The sequence below is a fragment of the Narcine bancroftii genome, chromosome 10 (assembly GCF_036971445.1).
Source record: "Narcine bancroftii isolate sNarBan1 chromosome 10, sNarBan1.hap1, whole genome shotgun sequence".
NCBI classification, from domain to species: domain Eukaryota; kingdom Metazoa; phylum Chordata; class Chondrichthyes; order Torpediniformes; family Narcinidae; genus Narcine; species Narcine bancroftii.
In genome coordinates, this window is record NC_091478.1 from 70,218,251 (window position 1) to 70,235,228 (window position 16,978).

Below are 16,978 nucleotides of genomic sequence, written 5' to 3' on the forward strand. Positions count from 1 at the left end.
GTAAAAAATGTTCCAGTACATAGTCCACATTTAAAACAAGAATCCAAATTACTTAATCTGTATTTTTTCAATTTCTCTGGAGCCAAATATAACTGATGTTAAAAAAAAATATAATTAACCATTCCATAACGTACATTCGTCACTTTAGTTACATGATCAGAACACATAACCACCCAATTATCTTCCGGAAAAATATAGGTTAAATCACTTTCCCATTTAAGCCTAGATTTTTCCCATTCCAGTTTATCCATACTATCCTATAATAATTGGTACACATCTGAAATATAACCTTTCTTAGATACAAAAGAAATCAAAGACTCAAATTTCGTCAATGTGGGTAAATTCAACTCTTTACCATAATTATCTTTTATCAAAGCTCTGGGTTGATAATACACAAAGAGAGAGTTTACAAATATATTAAATTTCTTCCTCAATTGAATAAAAGAAAGAAATTGGCCGCCTTCAAAACAGTCCTGAATTATATTTATGCCCTGAGAATTCCATCTCTTTAAATGATTATTAAACATTGAAAAAGGAATAAGCTGGTTATGATATAATGGGGTTTGAATTGGTAATTTACCCTTTAATCCTAAAACCCTGTTTCTTTTAACCCATATCCTTAACAAATGTTTTAGTACCGGCATATTACATTCCTGTAATAAATCCACATTCCATTTAAATATAAACTGATGTATCTCAACTTCAGATATACAAGCCATTTCCACCTTTGCCCAACTCGAAGGTTGGTCCACATCCATCAATCTACTAACAAATTTCAATTGAGCTGCATCATAATAATTTTGAAAGTGAGCTAACTGCAATCCCCCTCAAGCATATTTCCATGCAAGTTTATGTAAAGCTGCTCGGGCTAATTTTCCTTTCCATAAAAACTCCTGCACTGCCCTATTTAGATCCTGAAAAAAAAACCCTTTGGAAGTAAACATGGTATAGACTGAAACAAACACTGAATTTGAGGAAAAATATTCATTTTAACACAATTTACTTGACCAATTAATGTTAATAGCAAATCTTTCCATTTAATCAAATCCATTTTAACCCTTTTTAATAAAGGGACATAAATTTATATAAAGATTGGTAGTCTGCATTTACTACCACTCCCAAATATTTAATTCTATCTGACCACTTCAATTTTATAATACTTTTATATTCTGAATAATCTCCATCCCCAACTGGCAATATTTCACTCTTATCCCAATTTACTTTATATCCAGATAGCTCTCCAAATTTTAACAAACAATCTTGTAAATATTTCAAAGACTGTTCCAGTTCTGTCAAATATACCAGCACATCGTCCGCAAATAAATCAATTTTATATTCATCTTCCTCAATTTTCATTCCTTTAATCTTATCATTCTGTCTTATTGTCTGAGCTAATGGTTCAATAGCCAATGCAAATAAGGCTGGTGACAATGGACAACCTTGTTGAGTCAAACGTTTTAAGTTAAATGATAAGCAAATTTGACCATTTGTCACCACCCTAGCAGTTGGATTTGTATATAAGGCCTTAACCCAGCCTATAAAATAAAGGCCAAAATTAAACTTCTCTAACACTATGAACAAAAAGTTCCACTCGACCCTATTAAAGGCTTTTTCCACACCCAGCACAACCACCATTGATTGGATGGTTGGGTTGCTGTGTAAATGCATTGACTAATGTTATCAATCTAAGAATATTATCTGACACATTAATATTTTTAATAAAATGTCTTTGATCTATATGTATCAACTGAGGTAAATATTTGGCAAGTCTATTCACCCTTCCTATCATATTCTTGCACATCAGAATATTGTTCTTCATTAAAAGTTTACCCAGTTATAGAAATCAAGTAAAATATAGAAAAATAATTCACTCACACTTACTTGTTTAATCCAGGTTAATGAATTCATTCAACTGAAATAGGGGTGTTCCGCAAATGCCAGACATAGCTGGAACAAGGTGCATCTGGCTCATGACTCAGATCTGTCTCTATACCTATGGTGGAGCAGATGTGCTTGAGATCCAATTTTGTTTTGTCTGTTCTTTTAATGGGCTTGGAGAATAAAAGTGGGCAAGTCTTGCTACAATAGTGCAAGGTACTAATGCGAACAAATTTGGAGCAACTCTCTGCAGTTTTGGCCCCCTTCATTAAGGAGAGGTGTATAATCAGTTCAAAGAAGGTTCACTAAACTATTTCTGGTTATGAAAGGATTTCTTGTTCAGGCAAGGTTGAACAGATTGGAGATGATCCTACTGACGGTTGTGAATGTTAGCAGGCTGAACAATGATAATTTCTGGGAGGATATTTCCTGTTATTGAAGAAGAGGACTGTATGGGATAGAGTGATGTTTATTTAAGACAGCAGGGAGGAATAATTTCTTAGAGGGTTGGAATTCTTTGTCCTAGAAAGGTGGGAAGGCTGAATCCTTCAATATATTCACAATTGAACCCTATCCCACTTTAAATCTATAAAGTTGGCTAATCTTTAATGATACATTATCATATAGAATTATGTATGCTGGCTGGATTTATGGCATAATCTATCATTTCACCAAAATAATTACATCAAGACCAGGTGGAATGAGGGTTGCTGTCTCATTTCCTCAGCAGTAATGACTATGTATGCTCCATCTGCTGGCAGAAGGCTAAAAACATCTACTAATTTCTTAATGCATCAAAGTGAGAATAAATAACGAGGGGCGAAATACATGATTGGTTAGAATCAAGAAACAAAACAAAATCAGGCACAAAATCAGAAATCTGATTCCGTGTAGGACTCTACTGTCCCTGTCTATTTTTTTTTTGTGCTGAGTAAAAGTGTACGAGGAATTGAGCAAAATTGTTCATTGGAAATCTGTATATGCCATTTAAAAAATGCAGCAGTCAACTTAGTGACTGTAAATATTTCAGAACACTGCAATACTAGACGAAAACCAGACAAAATCATAAAATTGATAAACCACACACGAGATTCAGATGTTTTCTGTTTTATCCTTTCGTGTTTGCAGACAGAATGCTGGTGCTATTCAAGAGACTGTGGATGTTGGGGAGAGCACAGTGAATGGGGTTGATGAGGATGTTGATGGTGAACATAAACCCTCATCTAGGATATCTATATGTGGAACAAGTCCCAATGGAATAGGCAAGTATTGGTGAAGTTCGTTGTCTTTTCTATATTATATATTGTGAAATTTTTTTCAAACAGCTCTATCATGAAATTTCAATACTCATTTTTTTTTCCTGTAAAGTAATTTACTTTTAGAATAATGTCTAAGCCAACGACTTGCAAGTTAACATTGTTAACTGAATATTTATTCATTTTTATAACATCATTCCATTATACAGAGGAATTTTTCTGCTTGTTAAATAAATGAACTTAAATTCTCTAAAATGACCCAAGTTGTGTATTTCTTGTTCATAACCATTAATGTATTTGTACTTGCGATTTGCACTATATCAATGTAACATTTCATAAACTCAGGTGATTGCTAAATTGCTTAAGAATAATAAAGTCCTTTAGAAAAGTTGCCACTGTTCTTGTTTTTTTTAAATTTTTTGAAACATAGGAACTCATTTGTTTATAGAAAGCTTCCTCAAAAATGTATTAATAAGCAGCTAATTTTATTTCAGTAATTGTGTTATCGGCAAGAACACTGGAGATAACTTCCCCCGACATTCTTAATAGTAGCATTTGACCTTTTCATCTTCATGAGCGGGCAGACGCGGACAGCCAAGATGTAGTTCCTCCAAAAGTATAGCATGGTCTCCATTCTAAAATGAAGTGTCATTAGATGACAATCAACTTCAAACATTAGATTAGGTTTCCTCAATCAAAATTTGGTTTGCTCTCAAAACTATTATTTAGTGAGAGGTTGCAAATAGTACTCACATTTCCTTTTTATTTATTGAAACACAAAAAAGCAGAAGTTCGTTATTTCACAGTGATTCTGCCATGGATAAAAGGGGCAGGTGGCATGGTATAACCCCATGAAAATGAGCTCTGAAAAAGTGCTCAAGAAGAGAGTGGTGCATCTAATTTTTTCATAATTCAGCAAGAAGCAAAAATACTTTTTTAAAAACAAGGAATAATGTAACTCATTTCAAAACATTTTAATATTTAACTTTAGATCATTTTATCAGTGACAGTGAATAATGAATAAATGTTAACTGCATGAACATTGCTTTAAATGTTGAAAATAACTTGCTTTCATTAATGTACTTGTTTGATTTTTACAAATTTATTGTAAACTTGGGTGCTGAAGGAAATATTTTCATGAGCAATCATCCAGTGTAAGTTTATTTGACTATAATTTCAGGGAACGGCGAGATTACTCCAAATGAAAGTAACAATGGCAACTGGAACAATACACCAAGTCTTGCAGCTCCACCAGCCATCACACTTCCCTGTGCTGCAGCGATTCCCTCAACCACCAGTTCTTCAGTGGCTCACACCACAGGCCCCAATAGTTCATCTGCTGAGGGACAGATGTCAGGAGAAAGTTCTACGCCGACACGACTGTCTCAGGCATTAGCCCAAAATCTGGAAGCGCTACCTCCTGGGTAAGGAAATTGGAAAGTTTTTTTTTTCCATTAAGCAAACATTCGCAGACTTTACCATTCACTGGGAAATAAACAGCTTGTCTATTAATGGGATTGGTTACTGAATGGAAAATTGTCAGCAGTCATGTTATACTCAGCCACTAGGTGATAAAAGTATTACTCAAAGGATAGGAGGAATTTTAGCCAGTTAAACTGTGAATACTCCATTGTACAGATACAGAACAATACTTCTCCTGAGCATACAGATTGAATTCACCAGTGTGTTGAGATGTATGGTGATAAAGTACTTGTTTGTTTTGTATCGCAACAAAAAATAAATTCCCAGGTTATGAACTTTTCTGCCATGGCTGAGATTTATTACCCACTCCTATTTTCTCCAAGAAGGTAGCACTGATCTTCTTAGACTGCTCTTGTATTGGAACCTGGTGTAAATGATTTGCCCAGCTGCTTTGGTGAACAGTTCAGAATAAGCTAGACTGGTATTGTACGCAATTCACAATAAACTGGACTAATCAAGATGGCAGTTTTTTTTTTCTTGAGGACATGAGTGAAACAACTGCAGATTCCATGTAATCCCGCATCTTCATTGCCAGGTTATGGTCACTCATCCTTGTGTTCTTCTCCAGCCTTGAAAAGTTCCAGCTAGAAGAGTGAAACAATTTAGTTTTCAGACATTGCTTTGGCTTGCTTATCACCTTGTGCAGTAGTCAAAGGAAATGACGTGATAAGAGACCAAGAAGGTGTATTGTTGACTCATTAGAATCCAGATTTGCATGCTTTCCTAGTTTTACACTGAAGATTTGTCTGTTCAATTTGATGCCTGGTCACACCTAATATAGGCTTGGAGAATCTATTCATTTCAATGGGGATCTTGAAGAAGGGAGATTTTGTAATATTTTAGGTTAATGCTTGTAAACATTTTGATATGTTTGTAATTGATTTTGTTTATTTTTAATTATCAATTTTAATACCTTTTATATATCTGAATGGTAAATACATTTCAAAACTGTTTAAAAGCCTCAGTTACTCACACCACAGGCCCCACTAGTTCATCTGCTGAGGGACAGATGTCAGGAGAAAGTCTTCTGTTAAAATCTGTTCAGGGTGTTTCAGGAAATATGGGTGTACAGCAGTGGTTCTCAACCTTTTTCCACTCATACCACTTTAAGTAATATCTATGCCTTTGGTGCTCTGTAATTAGTAAGGAATTGCTTAAGGTGGTATGTGAGAGGGAAGGGAAGGTTGAGAATCACTGCTGTAGACCCAATTGTTACTGAAATATTTTGCTTGAGAAAAATTGTCATTGGCCCATTTCCTTTGAAGTTATGAAACCGTGCAACTGAGTCATTTAGGTAGGATTAAAACAGTGGTTCATAAAACACTGGTGTGGAGGGCCAATTGGCTGTGAAAGAGTAGATACTGTTGGTGTCAGTTCTTAGTAAAGGCCAAGTCAGGCAACTCTGAAATGTTGAATGTTTCAGTGCATCAGGCAGCATCTGTAGAGAAAGAGAGAAATAGACCATTCATCAGAAGTACATATTTATGATAGAGGTTCTTTGAAGGGTCAGTAATCTGAAACATGAACTCTCTTTTGCTCTCTGCAGGTTACCTGACCTGTTGAGCATTTTGAGTATTTTCTGATTTTTATTTCAGTAATCTACAGTATTTTTGCTTCAGGAGGCTTTGACCCTGATTGGAAAGAGTTAGTATGGACTGGGAATGGGGCAACTGATCAATTGTGATATATATTTATGACTCAGAAGTTTAATTAATGAAACAATAATGAGAGGCATAATGGAAAAACTTCTGGACGGTGTAAAGAAGTTACTGGATGATAGGGGACACATTATGCAGGGAATTGTGTTGTGATACATTTTGATTAGAAGAATGAAGAGAGGAAATTATGCAATTTTAAATGGACTGCTCAAACAGAACAGGGATTCTAAAGATCTACAGAGATATTTCAGGATTTATTGTCATGAACAATTCACAAAATTTGGTGTTTTGCAGAAGCATCATATAGTGTAAATGTTCATATTATGAACCATCTTACAACAAATTATAGAAAAAATAAAACTAGTAGTGCACGAAAAGTAAGGCAGTGCCTTTTGTTCATTGTTTATTTAGGAATCTGATGGCAGGGGAGAAGAAGCTGACCTCGTGCCATTGAGTCCTTATCTTTAGGTTCCAATATATTTTTCCTGATGCTAGCAGAGGGAAGAGGGCATGGCCTGGGTTCTGGGGCTCTTTGAGGATAGAGACTGCTTTTTTAAGACAATGTCTCATGTGGATGTCCTCAATGGAGTGGAGTCTGGTGCCTTATGATGTCGCAGGTCGAGTTAATAACCGTCTGGAGTTTTTCCTTGTCCTGAGATTTGATGCCTCAAACTAGATAGTGCTGAACCAGTTGAGAAGGTTGCTAAAGAATTACATGGATCCTTGGCTTAGAAATAGGACCACAAATACAAACTTATTGTCTAAACCTTTATGAATCTTGAGTTGATTTCAACTCCACCTATTTCAGGGTGGTTGTCACGGTCTCAGCGAGTGTGCAGAGATTTTCCTCAAACTGCACCAAGGACAAAAAACTTGTAGTTGAGAGATGAGAGAAACTATTCTCCTTATTGTAGAGCCTAAAAGGTTAACCAAAAAGATTGAGAAAATTTGATTGAAGGGTTCATAACAGCAAATATATTTAATTATATAATTTAGTATCACAGAATCATACAACGTAATACAGACCCTTTGGCCAAACTCATCCATGGTGACCAAGTTGGTATTCTTGACTGTGTTCTTGAATCAAATCCTTGAAGAGGACTGGTGTGAAGAAATGTCGTTGAGGTAGCTGTGGGAGTTGGTAGTTTTTTTTAAAAAAAAGTAATTCTTAACTGGTCCCACTTGCCTGTATTTGTTCCATAACCTTTTCAGCCCTGCCTGTCCATAATTGTGACTTCTGAACATGGTTATTTTACCTGCTCTTGAAATTTCCTTTGGTAGCTACTTCTAGATGCATACCACCCTCCCAAGTGGAAAAGTTGCCCCACACATCCCTCTTAAACCCAAGCCATCGAGTTCAAGAATCATGTACCCGGGGTGGGGGGGGGGGGGGGGGGAAAGAAAGACTGTATGCATTCATTTTGTCCACTCTTTTGATGATATAATTACGAGCTCCTGTTTTGCTAAAATTGGATTATCACTGTAAGGGATAGTATAGACAGGAGACACTGAAGGTCACAGCTAACATTCAGCATTTCACACAAGCATAACACAAATCGCAGCCCAACGATAATTCGATACATTGGAAGAACTGAGGGAAGGGTTGTCACAGTCTGTTCCAGAATTCGATACATTTACAAAGACATTGTGATTTTGCAAGGGAGAATCATTCTGACGGCTGGAGAGAATAAAGCAGCTCTTGTGGCCTGCCATTTTTGTGGAATTCAGAGAAAAGTACACTCTGAATGACTGGACCTTTTCAGTGGATTGATCTATGACAGGAGGGACTTTTTGGGAAGCAAAATGCTTCATTTTAAGAGTGACTATCAATGAAATTACTTGGAGAGACCGGTGCCAGGATCTTGGAAACTTTGAAGTAACTTTCTAGATTTTGGCCTGGACTGTAATGGTTTGGGTATATCACACACATGGTTGGGGTTAGATTTAGTGTTAAAGATAGTTTAAAAGTTAAGACTATAGTTTGAGTTAGAAATAAAATTAGTGTTTTAAAATTAAACTCTGTTTGGTTCTTTGCTTATTGCTGCTTGTTATGCACAGTTCGTAACATTATAAACCCCTCAGTGTCCTTGACTCTGGAGAATAAAGATCCAGCCTCTCCAACTTCTTCCTATAACTCAGTCCCTCCAATTCCAGCAACATCCTGGTGAAGAATCTTCTCTGCACCTTTTCCAATTTACTGATGTTCTTCCTCTACCTGGCTGACCAGAACTGCACACCATGATTTTACTGAAGCCTTGTAAAGCTAAATTATGAGATTCAAACTTTTAAATTTTTAAACCAATGAAGGACATAAAACAGTGGACCCAACAGCAACCCCTCTGGTACACCATTAGACACAGGCCTCCAATCAGAAAAAACATTCTTCCATAACTACCCTCTGTGTTCTTCCACAAAATCAGTTTAGATTCCAATGGGCCAGCTCACTTTGGATCCCATATGATTCAATCTTCCAGACTAACTTGCCATTTGGGACTTTGAAAGACCTTGCAGAAGACCATATATTCAACATCCACTGCCACTTCCAATAACAAAAGAGTTGTGAGCTAGAGAGAACAGAATTAAAATGATTGGCAAAACAACCCAAGTGGACACTAAATGTTCAAAGTTCAGATTTATTGTCACACCACATACATGCCACTGCATTCTTTCCTGTAGGCAAGGCCCTTATTGACAGAGCAAAAAACTAATCAAGAAGATGCATACACCTGTAAACAAATAAAGAAATGTAAGCAAATTATGCAACACAGAGAGAAAAACAATGTGGAAAAAAGTCCTTAAATAAGTCTGACTGAGTTTGTTGTTGAGGTCTCATGGTGGAGGGGTATCAGCTATTCCTAAAACTGTTGGTGTGAGTCTTGTGGCACCTCTACATCTTTCCTGATGGTAGCAGCTCGAATTGAGCGTGTGCTAGGTGATGTGGATCCTTGATGATTGTTGCCTGTAAATGGTTCTGTTTGGATTATTCTAGGCTCTGTCTACCACTTTTTGCATGGCTTTAGGTTCAGGGGTATTAGTGTCCCCTTAATAGACTGCAATGCAGCTGGTCACCATATTTTCCACTAAGGTTTCCGATATCAAAGTGAACCCCCTCAAAGTCCTGAGGATGTTGAGGTGCTGACATGCTTTATTCATGCTGCCATTAGTGTGTTGAGTCCAGGAAAGGTCCTCTGCTATAGTGATGCCCAGGAATTTAAATTTGCTCATCCTCTGATTTCCCCAATGATCACTGGATCGTAAACCTCCAGTTTTCCCTTCCTGAAGTCAATAATCAGCTCCTTGGTTTTGGTGACATTAGTGCAAGGTTGTTGTTGGTAAATATTCAGCTACGATTTCAATCTCCCTTCTGTAAGTTGACTCATCGCCCCTTTCGCAGTGTTATAGACCTTGGACAGTTTTATTTTAGCACCAGGGACAAGATAACCTACAGGGGAAAGAAAGGATCATGCGCTGTTGTGGAGTGCTGGGAAAAACTGACAGCTGCATGTGAAGCACTAAAACTGCATTGGGAAAGCTGACAAAAGTGTAAGAGCCGCCCGTCAAAAGCCAGTGGGCTCATGGAGACCGCACCCACTGCTGTTAACCTCTCTCCACCAATAGGGGAGCAGAAGGCAGGCGTGGGGGCAATTGAAGAGCCCAGCATGCAGAGTTTTGAACGGGTTGTCAGTTGGTTGGAGGGCAGTCAGTGTGCTCATCCAGTAATTTCTGTGGGAGAGAGAGGATGGAGCTACTTTGTCTGTGGGTGCCAGCACTGTTGTGCTTTGATACCTAGAGTGTAACTGTTTCTAACCTAGGCTTCCCCAGCCCCCTACCAATAGGAGGACTTTGTGTGACACGTGTCACTTGACAACCCAAGATGTGTTTATAGGGGAAGACTGTGTGATAGAAGCTCACTTGTTAACCCTACAGTGGGCTTTGGAGGTGTGAACCTCATGTAGTGACTCGCAGGTCACTGGCTGAAGATTCCCGTGCGAAGAAATCAAAGGTGATCATTGCCACATTCGAAACTCAGGAAAGTCATAAGTCTACTGTGATAACGGCCATCTGTCTCCACATACTACTAAAAGATCAGCGTTCAATGAAACTAAGAATCCCAGGCCTGGAGACCAGACTTTGCGAGGTGTTCCTTTTTGACTGATAGCTTTGACGTGACCAACTTGAGGTGTTGTTTTGGGAGTTTTCATTTGGGGCATTTTGAACTTAGACTGTAATGGTCTGGGTATTTTCCACATACACCTTATAAAATATCTGTTGTTAATGTAGAGTTGGCATAAAGGTTTATGTTCGGGTGTTAAGTTTATTGAGGTAATTCTATGATTGTTAATTTGTTAATACATTTTGTGTTAAACTTAACCTATCTGTTTATGCGTCTCTCAATTGAATGCTGGTGAGGTGTAACAGCAGCAAAATGTGCAGCTAATTCTAAGGCCTGGTGAGTGCTTTGGGCGGCACGGTTGGCATAGTGGTTAGTGCAATGCTTTTACAGCACCAGTGATTGGGACCGGGGCTCGAATCCCACGATGCGTGTGAGAAATTTGTACATCCTCCCTGTGTTTGCGTGGGTTTTCCCTGGAGGCTCTGGTTTCCTCCCACTGTTTGAAATGTACAGGGGTGTAGGTTAATTGGGTGTAAATTGAGTGGTATGGACTCATGGGCCGAAATGGCTGAAGATGCAATTATGAGGTCTTGCTGAATGTTTAAAACGGAAAGGATAAATTTTCACAGCATTATGAAAAGTAAAGGGTAAGAGACCATTTGGATAGTTCTTTCAAAGAGCGGTGTGAGTGTGGAACAAGCTGCTATCTGACAATGGTAAATGTGGGCTTACTCTTGAGTTTTAAGGATAAATAGATAGATACATGGATGGGAGAGGTCTGGAGGGCTATGGACGGTGCAGGTCGAAGGGTCTAGCAGAATGATATTTTGGCACAGACTCGAAGGGCTGAATGGCCTGTTTCTGTGCTGTAGTGTTCTGTGGTTCTAATGAACCAGCAGTGGCTAATTTGACCAAATGGCTTCTTTGTTGGAAGCATTGTTTTAAATTTGTTTATCACTATTAAGATATCTTTCTTTTTCAATCTTTTTATTGGTTTTTGGGGGGGAAAAAATCAGATACATAGATACATGTGATAGATACCATGTTCAGGTAACAATAAATTTAAAATTGCAGATAGTTAGAAAAGTTAAACCAGATACATATGATCCATGTTATCCATTTATTTAAAAAAAGAAAAATAATCTATGATCTAATTAATTTCTTTCTTTTTAAATTATTTTTATTGGTTTTTATAATAAATACATTACAATGAAGAAAAGGGAATGAAACTGAAAATACAATATTGTGTGTGTGTCTATATAATCTATATCTATCTCAAGACTTCAAACAGTATTAGCTTAGTCCATTCAAAAATCCCACCTAACCTACTCTATTTAAAAAAACTAACCCAAAAAAATCCGCTAAGATATCGCCTTACTTGTGAATTTTGTATCTATCGTGATTAGCCCTTGGACAATCCAATTGAATAATGCTGTGGTATTTTGGGTTAGGTTTAATAGAAAATCTTTAATAACTTGGCCTATCGATGACTATTTTATTTGAGTATGTAATAAAGGAAATGGAAATACTTTTAATCATCTCCGCTGTAATTGGTTGCTTTTTTATTCCCTTATTTGCATTGAACATTATTGTAGTCAATGTTATTGCATGTTTATGATGGTCATTGCATTGAAATTGTGTAATATTTTGCGATTGAAACATTTTGTTGAACTTTAGTAAGATTTACAGAAGTACGGAAGGGCAGAGTCACTGCATTGATATAATGAAAATATTTAAGATGGGAATACACACACAAAATAACTAGCCAAGAAATTTCTCATTAAGACTTTAATACTGATGACTGGTCATGAAAAAGTAAAGCAAGACAACCACTTGGCTTTGACCTTGGGCGTGGTAAATCTTTCCCAGTCTCATCTGCATTGCAAAGTACTACTCATGAATATCCGTAGATTGGTGATAAATGAGGAGAGTTGAGGAATAGATTGATGTTGTCATGTGCTAAGAAACATGCCTTAAAATGTGCAGACCAGCACAGCATTGAAGGTGCATTTTGACATGACATGCTCTTAAATTACGAAGGCATTGCAGGCTAAAGATTAGAATAGATTGGAACATGATGGTTGGCAAAAATATCGAACAAAATGTTCGTGTCCAGAGGTGATATAAGAATTGCATCAGGCAACATTTGACTGAATGTGGTGGCTTCAGGTGACACACAAATCGATGGACATTTGTAGTGCAATGGTACACAGGATAGCAGTCAGCTTTAAGGATCCAGTTTCAATCCTGAATTTTGTTGCTGTGTAGTTTACATGTTCTCTCTGTGATCTTGTGGGGTTTTGACAGGTACTCCAGTTTGGTGGTAGTTTAATTGACAAGTGTGATCCAACAGTAGAGGTGCCAAAAGAGTGAATGGGTGCATGAGAGCAAATGAAAGAAAATGAATAGTGGGATTAACTGTTTGAAAATGTGTGTGGATTTTATGAGTCAAATGGCCTCTTTCTTTATGTTACGACCTAGACCAACAGCAATAGAAATTCACCAAAACAATGGTATCTTCAAAAACAATAATTTTTATTTAATAACTATTAATAACAACACTTCTTAATTAACTCTAAACCATTAACCCCACTATGCACAAATGTATATGTGTGTGTGTGGCAGGTCCCAAACTATTACAGATCAGGCACAATTCTGAAAAGTCCATTTTTAAAGTTCAATTTGAGAAATATTTTGTGTTGAAACTCAGAATCTTTACTGTTGTTCAAAAGTGATTATGAAGTAGTTTGAGAAACCAAGTCATCGGACTTCTCAAAACTCATGAATTTTTGTAGAGTTGCTTTCAGAGAAGTGTTTTTTCATATGGATATTTTTCCACAAATTTCTCTCTTGCATGGAAGTTACAGAACTTGTTTTACATGATGATTTTGTGCACCAAAGCAAGGGTTAAATGAAGTGACTATCGGCAGAACTGCTCTCTTGACAATGAAACAGTTGAAGTGGCCCTTTCTTAACTAGCCACTAATTTTGTATACCTCCCATAACATGGAGAACTCAACAGCTGACCACCTTCTTATAATGTCACTGCATTTCTGACTTCAGTTGAAGACTTGTTCAATATTAAAACATGCTTTCTTGTAGGGTCCTAATCACATGACATGACATGACATCACCACTGGTTTTGTTTGAAGTTAATTTCTTCCAAAAGTTTGTGAAAATGCCTCAGATTTGTCTAAACAGACAACAACAAGATGGCTTTTTTACATACATAGGATCCTTTCTGAAAAAACATCCATTGTCTTCAAACTTTCAATAAAGAACAATAAACTTTGATTTTTATGTCTTTGAATTGAGACATTTTGTCTCTGGAAGACTTTTCTTATCTATTAACAAGGGTGTTATGTGTCTGCGTGTGTTTTTCCCAGTTTCCAAACTTTACATAAAAATAATATATTTATAAACTAAAGATTAATAATAATATGATTTCGTAACAGTTACGATACTAGGTGAAAAGGAAGATGAAGTTGTGGGCCAATCATTCTGGCTCCAAGACTTAATTACTGGAGAAGGATCTTGGCCCAGTTATCTCCATTTTTTACTCAGTGATCCATTTATTGGACTGAGGTGGGGATATTAGCAGGTGATTGCACATTGTTCAATTTTATTGGCAAGTTCTCAGCAGATGAATGAGTCCATGTCTTCATCCATTATGTTTTAAACAATGTGCCAGTAAGTGATCTGCGAAAGTACCAACCAATGATATTGAAAAGGAGAGATTTTAACCACCATCAACAATCTTGGGGAGAGTGGAAGAGTGAAAGAGGCAATAGTTATTAAACAAGAACTCAGTTAGAACTATATATCGATCGATCTCACTATATATACATACACCATTGACAAGGGACATAAAAACAGAACAGCCTGCTTTTTTTTTGAATATTTTATTTTAATTTTGTGGTCAAACATGTATCAAGAATTAACTATCACAGATACATAAAATAAATGAAAAGGAATCATTGATGTTGGTTGTCCAAATTTCAAAACAACCTCATCTCTCCCTCCCCCAAACAAAAACTTCTTATTAAGAAAAAGAAGCTAGAAATTAGAAAGGAAAAGACAAAGAGAAAGTGAATAAGAATATAGAATAAAGAAGAAGAAAAAGAAAGATAAAAGAAATAAGAAGATCTGTCGGGATCTGGAATCCAATTCAGAAAGTCCACCTCTTTTTCTTACCTGGATCTCAAATATGGGGGGGGGAGGGGGGGGAAGGAAAGGGATAGAAGATTCAAAAATAGAGTAAGTGCCTTAAGTATTCAACCATGCATTGTGAAAACAGAACAGCTTGCTTAATCAACTTCCTTTCCACTCTTTCTTCACTGCAACGTTGTGGTATTACTATTATTGTAAAGATTCAGTGGATTCAAGGAAGTTGCTTACCACCAGCTACTGAAGGACGAGGGATGGGTGATAAATGCTGGCCTAACCAGTGACAAGCACATCTTGAAAAATAAGTAAATGAACCCGGTGTACATCCTGACATACTTTAAAATGACTAAATCACAGGCCCAAGTAAAAGAAGGGAGAAAATAGAAGAAGTTCCGAGCATTGTGTCCCAATCCTCTGTGATGATCTTCTTCTTCTTCTTTCTTTGGCTTGGCTTCACGGACGAAGATTTATGGATGGGTAAATGTCCACGTCAGCTGCAGGCTCGTTTGTGGCTGACAAGTCCGATGTGGGACAGGCAGACACGGTTGCAGCGGTTGCAGGGGAAAATTTGTTGGTTGGGGTTGGGTGTTGGGTTTTTCCTCCTTTGTCTTTTGTCAGTGAGATGGGCTCTGCGGTCTTCTTCAAAGGAGGTTGCTGCCTGCCGAACTGTGAGGCGCCAAGATGCACGGTTTGAGGCGATATCAGCCCACTGGCGGTGGTCAATGTGGCAGGCACCAAGAGATTTCTTTAGGCAGTCCTTGTACCTCTTCTTTGGTGCACCTCTGACACGATGGCCAGTGGAGAGCTCGCCATATAAGATGATCTTGGGAAGGCGATGGTCCTCCATTCTGGAGACGTGACCTACCCAGCGTAGTTGGATCTTCAACAGCGTGGATTCGATGCTGTCAGCCTCTGCCATCTCGAGTACTTCGATGTTAGGGATGAAGTCGCTCCATGAAATGTTGAGGATGGAGCGGAGACAACGTTGGTGGAAGCGTTCTAGGAGCTGTAGGTGATGCCGGTAGAGGACCCATGATTCGGAGCCAAACAGGAGTGTGGGTATGACAACGGCTCTGTATACGCTTATCTTTGTGAGGTTTTTCAGTTGGTTGTTTTTCCAGACTCTTTTGTGTAGTCTTCCAAAGGCGCTATTTGCCTTGGCGAGTCTGTTGTCTATCTCGTTGTCGATCCTTGCATCTGATGAAATGGTGCAGCCGAGATAGGTAAACTGGTTGACCGTTTTGAGTTTTGTGTGCCCGATGGAGATGTGGGGGGGCTGGTAGTCATGGTGGGGAGCTGGCTGATGGAGGACCTCAGTTTTCTTCTGGCTGACTTCCAGGCCAAACATTTTGGCAGTTTCTGCAAAACATGACGTCAAGCGCTGAAGAGCTGGCTCTGAATGGGCAACTAAAGCGGCATCGTCTGCAAAGAGTAGTTCACGGACAAGTTGCTCTTGTGTCTTGGTGTGAGCTTGCAGGCGCCTCAGATTGAAGAGACTGCCATCTGTGCGGTACCGGATGTAAACAGCGTCTTCATTGTTGAGGTCTTTCATGGCTTGGTTCAGCATCATGCTGAAGAAGATTGAAAAGAGGGTTGGTGCGAGAACGCAGCCTTGCTTCACGCCATTGTTAATGGAGAAGGGTTCAGAGAGCTCATTGCTGTATCTGACCCGACCTTGTTGGTTTTCGTGCAGTTGGATAACCATGTTGAGGAACTTTGGGGGGCATCCGAGGCGCTCTAGTATTTGCCAAAGCCCTTTCCTACTCACGGTGTCGAAGGCTTTGGTGAGGTCAACAAAGGTGATGTAGAGTCCTTTGTTTTGTTCTCTGCACTTTTCTTGGAGCTGTCTGAGGGCAAAGACCATGTCAGTAGTTCCTCTGTTTGCGCGAAAGCCGAACTGTGATTCTGGGAGAACATTTTCGGCGACACTAGGTATTATTCTATTTAGGAGAATCCTAGCGAAGATTTTGCCTGCAATGGAGAGCAGCGTGATTCCCCTGTAGTTTGAGCAGTCTGATTTCTTGCCTTTGTTTTTGTACAGGGTGATGATGATGGCATCACGAAGGTCCTGAGGCAGCTTTCCTTGGTCCCAGCAAAGCTTGAAAAACTCATGCAGTTTGGCATGCAGAGTTTTGCCGCCAACCTTCCAGACCTCTGGGGGGATTCCATCCATACCTGCTGCTTTGTCACTTTTCAGTTGTTCAATTGCCTTCTATGTCTCTTCCCGGGTGAGGACCTCATCCAACTCTAGCCTTAGGGGCTGTTGAGGGAGCTGGAGCAGGGTGGAATCTTGGACTGAGCGATAGACATTGGCTAAATCACAGGCCCAAGTAAAAGAAGGGAGAAAATAGAAGAAGTTCTGAGCATTGTGTCCCATTCCTCTGTGATGATAGACATGGTGTCTGATATGCAGGTTTCTTGAG

General features: G+C 38.5%; 1 protein-coding gene across 4 annotated transcripts in view; it reads left to right on the forward strand.

Annotated features, from left to right (window-relative positions):
• The window catches only part of wwp2 (WW domain containing E3 ubiquitin protein ligase 2), a 185,902-nt gene that overhangs the window by 88,247 nt on the left and 80,677 nt on the right, over positions 1-16,978 (forward strand). For all 4 annotated transcript variants that reach the window (XM_069901300.1, XM_069901298.1, XM_069901299.1 and 1 more), the window contains 2 exons: positions 3,007-3,140; positions 4,315-4,558. In XM_069901300.1, the coding sequence (XP_069757401.1) occupies positions 3,007-3,140; positions 4,315-4,558 (378 nt within the window). The remainder of the gene's footprint in view (positions 1-3,006; positions 3,141-4,314; positions 4,559-16,978) is intronic.